Raw genomic sequence first — 12,129 nt, 5'->3', positions numbered from 1 at the left:
AGTTTGTTACAAATTGTCACCTTCATGAATCATAAGTATACATCCAACCTATGTCCTACCACAAATGATAATGATATATAATTAGAGACTTAAACAACCCATTGCATGTCCTAACTCCCCTCCCCTATTTGTGGTGCACATGTTATACACATTTGGTGATAAAGCATACAAATACAAGAGGTCTTTAGTTGGTTCAACATTTCAAAATTCCCCATCAACAAGTTAAAGAAGGAAACTAAGCAAGTATGGTGAACTAGATGAAATAAACTCGTGCATATTGAAATTCCTTTTCTATTAGTTACCGCCCTTAGGCTTTATTTCCTTCTTCATGTAACCTTCACAATGACATTAGGATTCACATGCACCCAAGAACCTCGTCACACTATGTGCTTACAAAGTTAGGAGAGATTTTATTGCAAATCACATTCAATTACAAGAGAAATGATGTGTGTCACACAACTTCTTGCAGAAATCTTTGGTTCAATTCACCATTGTGGATGCTCAGACATATTAAAATAAGGATAGTCAAATCAAGTGAGACCTTTTGTCTCCAAAATCATTTATTTGATTCACACTCATAACTGAGACCACTGGGAATATTAGAGGCAAAAAGTCATCTATTTGTGCATAATTTTTTCCCCACATCCCAACAAAACTTCGTTTATGCAACCATGGTATGGTGGAGCTCAGAAAGAAGAAAGAAAGAAAGATATATTAACATCTTCTAAGGCCAAATTTGGCCCATGAGACAATTGGTATACAACAAAATGGGTATTTATCCAATCATCAAAACTATAAAATAAAATAAAATAAAAATAAAATAAAAATAGAAAAGTTGCAGTGCTAGTAGTGTAAAGGACTTACCACTAGGGTAAGCTAATTACAATGGATATATTTTTCTAATTTTCCTTCAAGAACACGTTACCTTCTTGTTGAATCTCTTAATCTTGCATTTCTCAAGAGCAAATTGTTCACAAAATACCGTTTATAATCACAAAGAAACACATCACTCAATTTGAAAAATCAGGCAGTACTCAAGATTTATGTCTCTATGGAATTTAGGAATTTCATTGAGGTATCCACTTTTGACTAGACATGAAGTATATTTCATAACAGATAGGGGATCAATGTTGTCGGATTGAGCTTTGGCTTGTAATATTTTGCTCACATATTATTATACTTTTCGTTTCCTTTCATTCCTTCATGATAAAAAACAATGATGTTATCCCTGGCATTTAAAATGGTTTGAGTAAGATTTGCCCACGTTTTTCCCCCATCAATAAACCTTTGTGAAAATCTCACACCACAATCTTTGTGTTACTCTAATAATAATGATCAATCCAATACCATGCTCATTAAAAATAGAAACACATCCTAATCATTGCATTTGAAGCTCTGGTTCACATAAACATGTAGAATTATACTTTAAAATAGACACCATCACTATCGTTTCAATGGCATATAGGATTTAGGATTTTGTTTTAATTGTAATGATCAATCCAATACCGTGCTCGTTAAAAATAGAAACACGTCTTTAAAGCTTAGATCATTTGAAGCTTTGGTTCACATAAACATGTAGAAAAAACATTTCTTAAATTAAGCTTCTTCAATATCGACACCATCACTACCTTCTTCATGGTATATATGATTAGGATTTTGTTCTAATGGTGGCACATCATCTTCACTTTCATTTCCATTGCTATCTTCTGATTCCACATGATTAGGATTCCGTTCCAATGGCGGTAAGTCATCATCCTCACTTGATATATCTTCAGAATCTGTAAGAAAAAATATATTAAATGAACACGCCATAAATTTAGGAAATATTAGACACTCCCATACTTATGTATCATTCTTTTCTGTCACGTTGTCTATCCTACACATACAAATACACATACCATTTCCTTCATGTTTTGTCTTTCCAATTCTTAACATAGAAAGGCTCTTTGCTTGCAAATCTGCAGTAGAAACAGAAACTTTGTAATAGCTGATGTTTCAAGCCAATTTCGGCAATCCCACTCATAATTATAAAACACCCACACATTATAGAACTATGTACAAGCACACACCCACTTATGTAAATAATCATATAGCATAGCAACCACATAGATTAAGTAGGTGTTATATTTAATATACACATACAAAAATTCAACCTTACTAATAGTCTTTTCATTTCTTTATTTTACAAACTCCAGTTGATTTTTACTCCAATAATTATTCCTTCAAATCCTAGTAATTTGATAGTCACGCAACTCACAAGAGGTAAGAATGCACAAAAAGATACAATACCAAGAATGTTTGGAGTTCTCTTCATATCTGATTGAGTTGCAAGCCACAGATTTTGTGCCTGAATTACTTCTGCCCCTGTGCTACAGTCTTTGTAAGCATCCAGCAGCTCTCTACATGAAATAGAATAAATAAGCAAATATTTACACTAACTACGTTAGTTTCGTATGCTTCCCTAAAGTGTGTATCCATGTCTTTAATAGTCACAATCTGAAAGCCTTTGATATTTAAAGTTCAACAAGACTTCTAGACAAGATGGTAATCCCATATGCTAATGCTGAAGAGCTTTTAAGAAAAAACATTGTTTACTACTTTGTAGCCTGCAACAAAACATGAAGGTCACAAGAGGGAGGCTCCATCAACAGCAGTTTCAGGTGAACATATGCTTGAACCTATCTTTGGTAACGTCCCGAGAGTATTTTCTTTCATTCTCTCTCAAATTGCATGCTCGCCGTATAAGGTAAATTCTCGCGAAGTATGATGGCTTATTAAACACATAGTCAAACCCTCACCAAGAAGGGTGAGCACATGCATGCATGCACTATTTTCACATGGACGTTTTTTTACTACAGAGTAGTAACCCCCTTTCTTAGGAAGGCATCATATACAATATGGTATGTTTACATGTATGCACTATTTTAACATGGAAGTTTCTACTACAGAGTAGTAACCCCCTTGCTTGGAAAGAAAGAAAGAAAGAAAGATATATTAACGTCTTTTAAGAGGCCAAAGTGGCTTTTAAGACATCTTAAACATTGTCTCGTCTTTGAGAACAACAAATCAAAATAAAATAAATATTACTCGGTAAATATAAAAGTGAATAAAATAAAAAGAGATGCGGGAATCTGGTTTTCGGCACATGTGAGATTCTCAAGTTAGGAAAGTGTCACATACAAGATGGTATGTTTATTTGGTCCCATAGTTAAATTTGGCCTCCTCATGGACAATATAAATTATATTCTCAAATCCTAAGGATTCTATCTTTTGTGAACTATCTCACAAGTTTTCTATTTTATCCACAAGCTCTCATTAATAGCCAATGGATTCAAACACGCAAACCAATTTGCTGCTGCCTAACTATGGTCTATGTGAAAAAGATGTTACTAGATTGCACAAAATAACTCAATGTATTAGCAAGAAAAAAAAATACAAGGGCAATACTTCAGAAATAACCTATCATATAAGAGAAATTATGGTTGCGTTAAAGAAAGCTCAACTGATGAAGCCTCTAACAGCACTAGATCTTACTCAAAGACAAGCATAAGCTTGGCCAATCTGTAATTTGATGTTGACAAAACCCATTAGAAAATAATTTATATTAAACCCAGCCAGATCTTTAATATTTGTGACTAGAGAGAAGGCTATAACTGATTGTGTAGTCATCCCCACTGAATTCACCACCACTTGGAAATGTCATGAGTATTTAGGCATATAGTATCTACTCTTTTTAATTCCATGGAAACATAAGTGTGTCATGTGTATGTCTTTGTTTACTAGTATAATCTAATGAGAAGTGATTTAACGGGCAAACAATATCCCTATAAATAAAGGTAAAAAAGCAACTTAAGCCAATCTACCTGTTTAGTGAGATAAATCCATGGCCCCACTTGAACTTGTCCAAAAGGATACCACAAGCCCTATCTTCACCACTGGAAGCTTCACATTGACACAATAAGAACACCGCCTTCAACAGTTTAAGTCTTCAAATATTGCACGGTAATTCAATGACAAAAATTACCAAATATACAGAGCACCAGCTAGAGCTTCAACACAAGAGAGTTCACAAGGCCTGCCATAATTAACTGGATTGGCTGCCACAAGCCATGGCACTAACCAAAGAAAAACTCAAAGCCTTAGAGGTTCTTCATTTTAATGATTTTCAGCTTTCAATGCATCGTTTCAGCATAAAAGAAACACAAGTTTGAAATGTTATATACTAGTGTCCATTTGCTTTATTGACTTGGAAGGTACAAACTGAGCATATACTTAAGCGAGGTGATCCACACTTCAATGTTGCAAAAGGAACATCATCAAGCCGAGCCCAAGAGCAGTCTATAACAGCTAGACCTTTCTCTTTCACTATTTTCTGGTCCTCTTTCGAGATGCATCTTTTTCCCATAGGACTGCAAAGCATAATTCTTTTCTTTAACAGATGGATATTATTCAAATTCAATAACAAACAAAAGGAATTCATTTTGCTCCCAAAAAACCACAAAATAAACTCAGGCATACATTTGAACTACAATACTAACATTAAAAATAAACCATGGTTATAGTTTACCTCAGTACCACACCGCCAAAGCGTTGTTGAACTCGTAGCTCCTGTAATCCAGGTTCACTGATCTTACATATGTAAGAATATTGCAGAACAAGGACTATCAAATATAAACATTTAGAATGAGTCATACCTTCAAAAATCCAAGCCGAGCTAATTTGCGTCCCGTACATCGTTTTATATCACATTGGCCAAAATCCTGCAAAACAGCAAACACTTCTGAGTTTAAAAATTCCGTTTTCAAATTAAGAAAACAATGAAGTATTAGCATGTTAGCATGGGTGAAAAAAATTTGATAAACATGTTTACAGATGCAGTAAAAGAAAATATGATATTTCTGTTTACATGTCATCATGACCCCCATATGTATGCCAGAGTTATGTAACCCTTTTGCGAACTATTAAAGGATGATTTTGATTTCTGGTAGAAAAATCCTCACAACATAAGAAATAATATTATATCATGCCTAATTTTCAAACATCACCATCATTAATCATTTCCAAAGATCTTTCACACCACATTGATTTCACAAGAAACTAACATTACCAGATGTTAGATTTGAATTCAAATTAATTTGATCATCCAACCATTTACAGTAAAGTTTGGCCCATTCATGGAGCAGGCAACACATCCAGGAAAACATTGCCAGATCTTAGCATGCCTAATATCCAAATGTCACTCACTATCTTCAATCATTCCCAAATATCTTTCACCTCACGCTTATTAACATTACCAGATGTTAGATTTAAATTCCTTAAAAGAAAGGAAGTCAACTTTGGACACGTTCAAGGAGCAAGCAAAGCATCTAATATCCAGGACATCATTTTCTCTCGTGAACTTAAGGTGGTCTAGACATGTTGAACATTTCCTGGGCCCTGGGCCATTCATAGCCAGTACTTTACGAAAAACAAAACCTTGCATTTTGTATCTCTTTCAACAAAGTTTTCCACATTTCTCATGATTTAGCCTTTTTTTGGTATGTGTTACTATTTTTGGCATCTGCTGTTCTACTTTGGCTTTCCTCTCCAAAACAAGATAACATGGATCAGCCCCAAAATATCACTTGGTACGAAGTGGCCCACTACAAGACACTTTTTACATGCATCAGAGGATGGATTCATCATCAAGTCATCTTATATGGACATACATCTATACTATGTGTTGTGTAGTGTGATAGGGCAGCTGCGAACTTCATTGGATCAGTTAGATATTGAGGTAGGCAGATATACATAAATAACTCTAGAAGAAAGAATTTGCCAACTGCATCATCAAGAAGTGGAATTCGAAGAGCACTATATCTGTCACTGTAGTGTCTTTTATGAAATAAGACGGAGATACCATTGCCTCTTTAAACAAGGCTTTGGCCCACCTCACAAGGTAATGGAATATGAGGACCAACAGTGCCTAGGACTTCTCTTGATAGAACTCAAAAGACACAGGGAAAAGTTGTTGAAGGACAACAGTACAGCCACACAAGCTCATCCACAAAGAACAATCACAACTTTCTTTAGCCCCATCACTCCCACTAATGCTATAAGTCAATCAAGGGCTACACAAATGGGCTCTAGACCAAGACATAACAAGGGGTTACAATAGATCGGGCAATAGCAATTTGTCGTAGAACCCAGCCCCATGGACCACGATCTCACCACCCTTGTCATCAACAGATATAGGCCATCATCTCCCGCCATCGCAGGTGCTTCCCTTGCTTCGGAGATCTCTCCATTCTGGATCAACCTATGCTAGAGATATTTCAAAGACAAAAGTTGCAATATATCTAACTTGATTAACTTACATGTGCCAATAACAAGATTCTTTAGTATCTTATTTACTTTTATGTTTAGTTAGTAACATTTATTTTATTTTGATTTGTTGTTCTCAAAGACGAGACAACACTTCAGATGTAATCTCTTGTTTGGTCTTATAGACCATTTTGACCTCTTAAAAGAAGTTAATATTTCATTCTTTTTCCTCAGCAACTACTTCCATTTTCTCTCAACAACTAAAATGCTGACACTCTCCGGTAGCTCCTCCCAACAACTAAAATGCTGACAACTAGACAGTCAAAAAAGGTAAGGCAATTTATACACAAATAAGAAGACATGCAACTTTTTCTCCCATTGTTGTTCTCCCACATTTTCACAACATTTACCAAAAGTTTTAGATTTTAGTATGATTGATATTATTATATCATGAAATCCATCATAAATAAAATAATCAAATCAGATTTATATAATTGTATAATCCATAGTTAAAATGCATGAGGCTAAAGATCTTCTAATTAAATTAGACCATTAAGAAAATTCGTCTATTCATCTTACCCACATTGCCAATTTGTAATCAAATCTTTCAGGTCTAGCCTCTTCTGGATCCTCTAGAAGAAATCAAGAAAATGCTTGAATTTATCATGAGAAGATATATATATATACACAAATGCATGCATGTATGTATGTATGTATGTATGTATGTATGTATGTATGTATGTATGTATGTACGTATGTACGTATGTACGTATGTATGTATGTATGTGCGTACGTATGTATGTATGTATGTATGTATGTATGTATGTATGTATGTATGTATGTATGTATGTACGTATGTATATATGTATATACACTAATATATTTATCATAGGAAGATATATATATTTAAATATACAATGTGTGCAATTTCGTGATAGATTTTACCACTAGATATGGATGCTCCAATTTCATTTTGCTCCAGCTCTTGCCTGCAAGCAAAACAAATTAGATTCAGACCGCTCAGATCACTAACTGACTCTTAAATTTCTAGCAAAATATGCAGAGATACATCCACTCAATTTTGGAAAGATCTACAAACCAAGAAACATGCATTCAAAACAGTTAGAATGAAATAATAAGTCTCATCTTCACCAATTTCTCCACACATAAAAGTGTAGTTTTAAGATCTCATCCAGAGTAGCTGATCACTGTCAACTCTTTGCAAGGATATGCATTCATAAATTAAGAATCAGATCCATATGTCACTAACTATACTTCAACAAAACTAGTACTGTTGACTCATTGTCAATTTAGGGTTTAGGGTTAAGGGTTTATTTCTTGTGTATGTATTTTAGATCTATTCAACTTAACATCTGCAACCCACTGGAAATTATTACTAGGTATGACCGACTCATTACGAAATGTACTACAGAATTAACTAATTGTATTGCAAAAAAAACTAGCGAGCTGACATTGTGAGTAGTTTCTTTTCTTTTTGTTCATGTATTTTTTAGACCTATTTAATAAAGACAAGGAGTTCAACATCATTATAGAGTGTATTTCCCACAATACATTACAGACCATATTCCATGATACATTAGGAATATTGGCACACCATACATGTTAGGAAGCTGAATAAGTGAATTTAAGGTCATTTGTAAAATGTATAACCAAAATAGATGCTCTTCTTGCAGATCTAGCAAAATGCTTTAATAATAATTATTCGTTCCACAATTATCAAGTCCAGATGTTCATCTGTTGAAGCTTCCCAGATCACAGAAATGCAGTTGCCCTCTGCTTTTTAACAAATAATACTGAGGAAGAGAGAAATGCTTGCACATTACACACCAGGATACATTGTCTTTTGCAGATGGTTTCCCTTTCCTTCTAGAGGTTCCGCCATTCCTTCCCATGTTGATGGCCACCAACCTAATAAAATATATGGAAATTTTGTTTTGGAAATGCAGTAAGAGCTATTCTTCAGAATTTTTCACAGCATCATCCTAGCTTATTAAGTACTATCACTCTGAAAATGCCCTCTACGAAACACAGCTCCATATGCTGATGTTCCAGCTTGTTTTAATCTCTTTAGTGTGTTAAGTTGCAAAGAATACCATTAGTATGGCTATTTCTATGAATCTCTTCATAGTCTTAAACTTGTCCAAATAACGTGCCATATTCTTTGATAATCCAACTCTTTAACTTAATTGCAAAAATCAAGTGTAGCTGGATGCTGAAACCCATGCACCTACATCTAAATTCATTTTTGAACATGTTTAGGCAATCCAACTCAAAAGTTGACAACATAATAAACGAGATGTGCATGGAACACTATTACAAAGAGTTGACAATTGTAGCATGGAAGGATGATCCAACTCTTAACTTAATTGCATAAATCAAGTGTAGCTGGATGCTGAAACCCATGCACCTACATCTAAAATTCATTTTTGACCATGTTTAGGCAATCCAACTCAAAAGCTGACAACATAATAAACCAGATGTGCATGGAACACTATTACAAAGAGTAGACAGTTGTAACATGGAAGGATTATCATTATTTTTCCTTATTTGAGAGTGGTGTTAAAGAAAGTTCTAAAGCTTCTCATGAACCATCAAAGAAAGGAATTCAAAAACCTCGTTGGTGTATCATATATCTGTGAACATGTACCTCATGACCCACGAAATCATGTTGTTATTCATTCAATGCGGGACATGTAATTCTAGCTCAATGGGATATGCAAATCCAAGATTATAATTTCACATGACTATGAAACATAAATAGAAGGGAGGGCATTTCAGAATCGGAAAGTTAAGCCCTCTTAGGTATCAATCATGCACTTTTAATGAAAGATAGATTAGTGTTAGACACATTCATGGGTAATTTTGAAGTTTGGTGTCGAGTGAGAAAAGGAGTTGGCTTTATGACGGGAAGTCAACGTAGCCTGCCCTTCTCCACTGTACATTAGACCTGATTGTAAAGCCTATAAATATTCCAATATACCCTTGTTGCTAGAACCATGTATCTTCTCTTATCATTTTTTATGTGTTAATGAAGTAAAAAAAATTTAGTACCTTATTGTCGTGTGCTCTACGCTTTGCTAAGCTTCTTCCTAAGTACTTGATACCTGCTTCTCGCAATGTAGGTGAATGTCGAGTGAGGTGCGTCTGTGCATATCTTAATCAGTCTACATTATTCTCCTTAAGTGCACTACCACATCTACCATCTAGAATTCAGGTGTCCGTATGCTTTAGGTCCAAGTCTATCTGAGTATCTGAGATTGGGCTCAACACCCAGCCAACAAATGCTAATCCTTGTCCTCTTTCTACCTCAAACAAAAGGCCCACAAACAAGCTTGTGACCTTCAAACCCAGCTTTTGAAAGCAACAGCTAGATTGGCAGCCTCACAATGTAGTTGATCTTCGCATAATACACCTCAAAAATGACCCACCACAGGGGCATGTTGGTTTTGACCAGCTTTAGTTGATTGATGCATACCAAATTGTTGGAATCAGTATCCGCTCATAGAAAGGTATGGACCATCAAGACCAAAAACCTTCATCTACTCCGTGTAGGCTAGAGCCCCACAAAAGAAGGCAAAAAAGTGTACTTTCTTGATCTGCATGAAATCACCATGCACCAAGCTCCAGCGAGAAATTTCACCCAAGCCAGACCCCAGCTATGATGCCCAAGCCACTACAAAAGCCAATCCCATCCAGCTTGAAGATGCCAAAAATGTGAGCACACTGAAGACTCCATTCAAGTCGAGCATGTCAAAAACACAAAACATGACAGAGAAGTTGACCAAGCTAGGAATAGCAAGCAAGCTATGATCGTTTGGACAAACAATGTCTAAGGGGCAATTATGCAAAGTTTTTCATTTTTGCATTTTGGATTTGTCCGTGTCAATGACATTGTCCCAAGCCAAAGCCTTCCTTTTCATCATAAAAGCACTCATGCCATGACCCCACCAAGAAGACTCAATTCTACGAGGATATCATGAAAAGAATATCCATAGGATTGCAATAATGCATACGTAAAGCTTATTATTTAACAGGATTTGTTGCATTTATGGTTATTTTTCTATGAGATAAAAACCTTAAAGAACACTGAGTTCTGACTCTACCAAGAGAAATGTCATTCAGAATGTATAATCATTTGAAATATTCACAACAAATATGCTTCTCTATCATGAAAAGAATATTTAACTCTACCTAGAGATATTTCACTTATCATCTTCAATTGGCAATCCATCTGGCAGTATACTATCATGCAAAAGACTGAATTGGCATCCATTTTTTTCAAATAATGAATGAAATCATTTAACCACATGTAAAGACATAATAAAACTCGACAAAAACCTCATTAATATTATACAAGAAGCTCTTAAATTTAATTTGCAAAGACACAAACAATCCACTACAAGTTAAGTCCTAAAAAGCTAGTTGACTTTCTAGAACAGAGCTTACATTTGAAACCCGTATGCAGGGGATTTTGGCCTTGAAAGGAAGCCTAAATTCTCCCAAAAGATGCAATTTTGAAACTCAAAGAAATGCAATAAGTATATACTAGTAATTTAGAATAATTTGAATGCATGATTTTGAAACTCCTAGAAATGCCTAAAAAACTAGCTGTATAAGACATCATTTTTTAACCATTTTGGTATTCAAAAGAAGCTATAAAATTTTCAAATTTTGCAAAAACGTAGCACAAAGGAATGATTAAAAACCATGCATATAAAAGATAATGTATAGAGTAATTAAAATATATTGGAGGGTCCATATTAGTGATTTAATTGAAAACATTTGTATAGCAGGGAATGATAAAAAAATCGTGCATATAAAATATCATTTATAGAGTAATTATAATCTATTGGAGGGTCCATATTAGTGCTTCAATTGAAAAACAATTGTATGGCTTCAAGGGTCTAATTTGAGATTCAAAAGAAGCTTAAAAAGGAAAATTTACAGAAATGCCCAAAGTTCGAAAAAATAATAATGATGATTTTTTGTTTCAAAAGTTGCAAAAATGAATATTTAACAAATGCCAAGTCGTGCAAAAATATAGATAGATAGATAGGCACATAGCTATATCCTGTTTCATTTTAAAAAAAACTGTATATCAGCAATGAAGAGAGCGGTTGATTTAGAGAGGCCTTGATGAGGCAAAAAACACATGTAATTTTTGAATAGGATCTATAAAGATTGGATGACGCATAAGATCATACAAGCAGACAGAGAAGAACGAAAAAGCTCGCACGACTTACCTGTGCAAAATTTAGCTGAACAACAGAGATGAGCCAAACAAACAATGATTAGTTGTCTGTCCCCCCCTGATTAACGCATCAAAATAAATAACAATAATGAGAACACACGGTGATGAAGGCTTGGCAAGTCCGGTTCTCTAAAAACCCTAGGTCCCCACACACACACACACACACCATGGTGATGTGGCGCAACCTCATTGGTTGTGGATGTTGGTCGTGAAGACGAAGCTGCACCCCGTGCCGCCACAAGGTGATGTGGCGCAACCTCATTGGTTGTTCATGTTGGGCGTGAAGAAGAAACCGCACCCCGTGCCAATGTGGCGTCAGCAAATGTTTGGTCATGGTCCAATTGTTTTTGCCACCACGACGTGGTACAGTGTAAGTGTCATGCCTACTAGATTGGCACATAGAAACTTGTCTTGTTGCATGAAGTTGGTCGGTGTTGTAGATAACCACGTGCGCGTGTGAAAACAAAGTGTGGGGCCACAAGGATCTTGGACTAGGCTAGTCTATCTCATGGAGGTTGCATGAGTTCCCGAAAATTTCATTGACGACTACTTGA

General features: G+C 35.3%; 1 protein-coding gene across 2 annotated transcripts; it reads right to left on the bottom strand.

Moving 5' to 3' along the window:
* Positions 1 to 1,519: 1,519 nt before the first annotated feature.
* On the bottom strand, positions 1,520 to 11,668 carry LOC147865643 (RNase L inhibitor protein-like protein). 2 transcript variants are annotated; one of them, XM_087318511.1, is made up of 12 exons: positions 11,568 to 11,668; positions 8,152 to 8,232; positions 7,249 to 7,292; positions 6,883 to 6,935; positions 4,695 to 4,760; positions 4,568 to 4,608; positions 4,273 to 4,409; positions 4,025 to 4,115; positions 3,864 to 3,935; positions 2,290 to 2,399; positions 1,899 to 1,958; positions 1,520 to 1,778 (listed from the first exon to the last, which is right to left on the bottom strand). In XM_087318511.1, the coding sequence occupies exons 2-12, from the start codon at positions 8,214 to 8,216 to the stop codon at positions 1,597 to 1,599; spliced, it is 921 nt and encodes a 306-aa protein (XP_087174637.1). In that variant the 5' UTR covers positions 8,217 to 8,232; positions 11,568 to 11,668; the 3' UTR covers positions 1,520 to 1,596. The 2 variants fall into 2 exon arrangements, with proteins under 2 accessions (XP_087174637.1, XP_087174639.1); XM_087318513.1 differs by having other exon boundaries at positions 6,883 to 6,926.
* Positions 11,669 to 12,129: the final 461 nt, after the last annotated feature.

This window comes from Azolla caroliniana, unplaced genomic scaffold (assembly GCF_043228905.1).
Source record: "Azolla caroliniana isolate FFs.n. ecotype wild unplaced genomic scaffold, voAzoCaro1.0.p SCAF_4, whole genome shotgun sequence".
Lineage (NCBI taxonomy): Eukaryota > Viridiplantae > Streptophyta > Polypodiopsida > Salviniales > Salviniaceae > Azolla > Azolla caroliniana.
This window is presented reverse-complemented; position numbering and strand designations above follow the sequence as displayed.

Bases quoted from the DNA above. Each gene is read 5' to 3' on its own strand.
- LOC147865643 (XM_087318511.1), bottom strand. From the start codon at position 8,216: ATGGGAAGGAATGGCGGAACCTCTAGAAGGAAAGGGAAACCATCTGCA. The intron at 6,936-7,248 runs GTAAAATCTATC...GATTTCTTCTAG, and splicing joins TGGAGCATCCATATCTAGTG to AGGATCCAGAAGAGGCTAGA. The intron at 4,116-4,272 runs GTATATGCTCAG...TTCTTTGGTTAG, and splicing joins GTGTGGATCACCTCGCTTAA to TGCCATGGCTTGTGGCAGCC.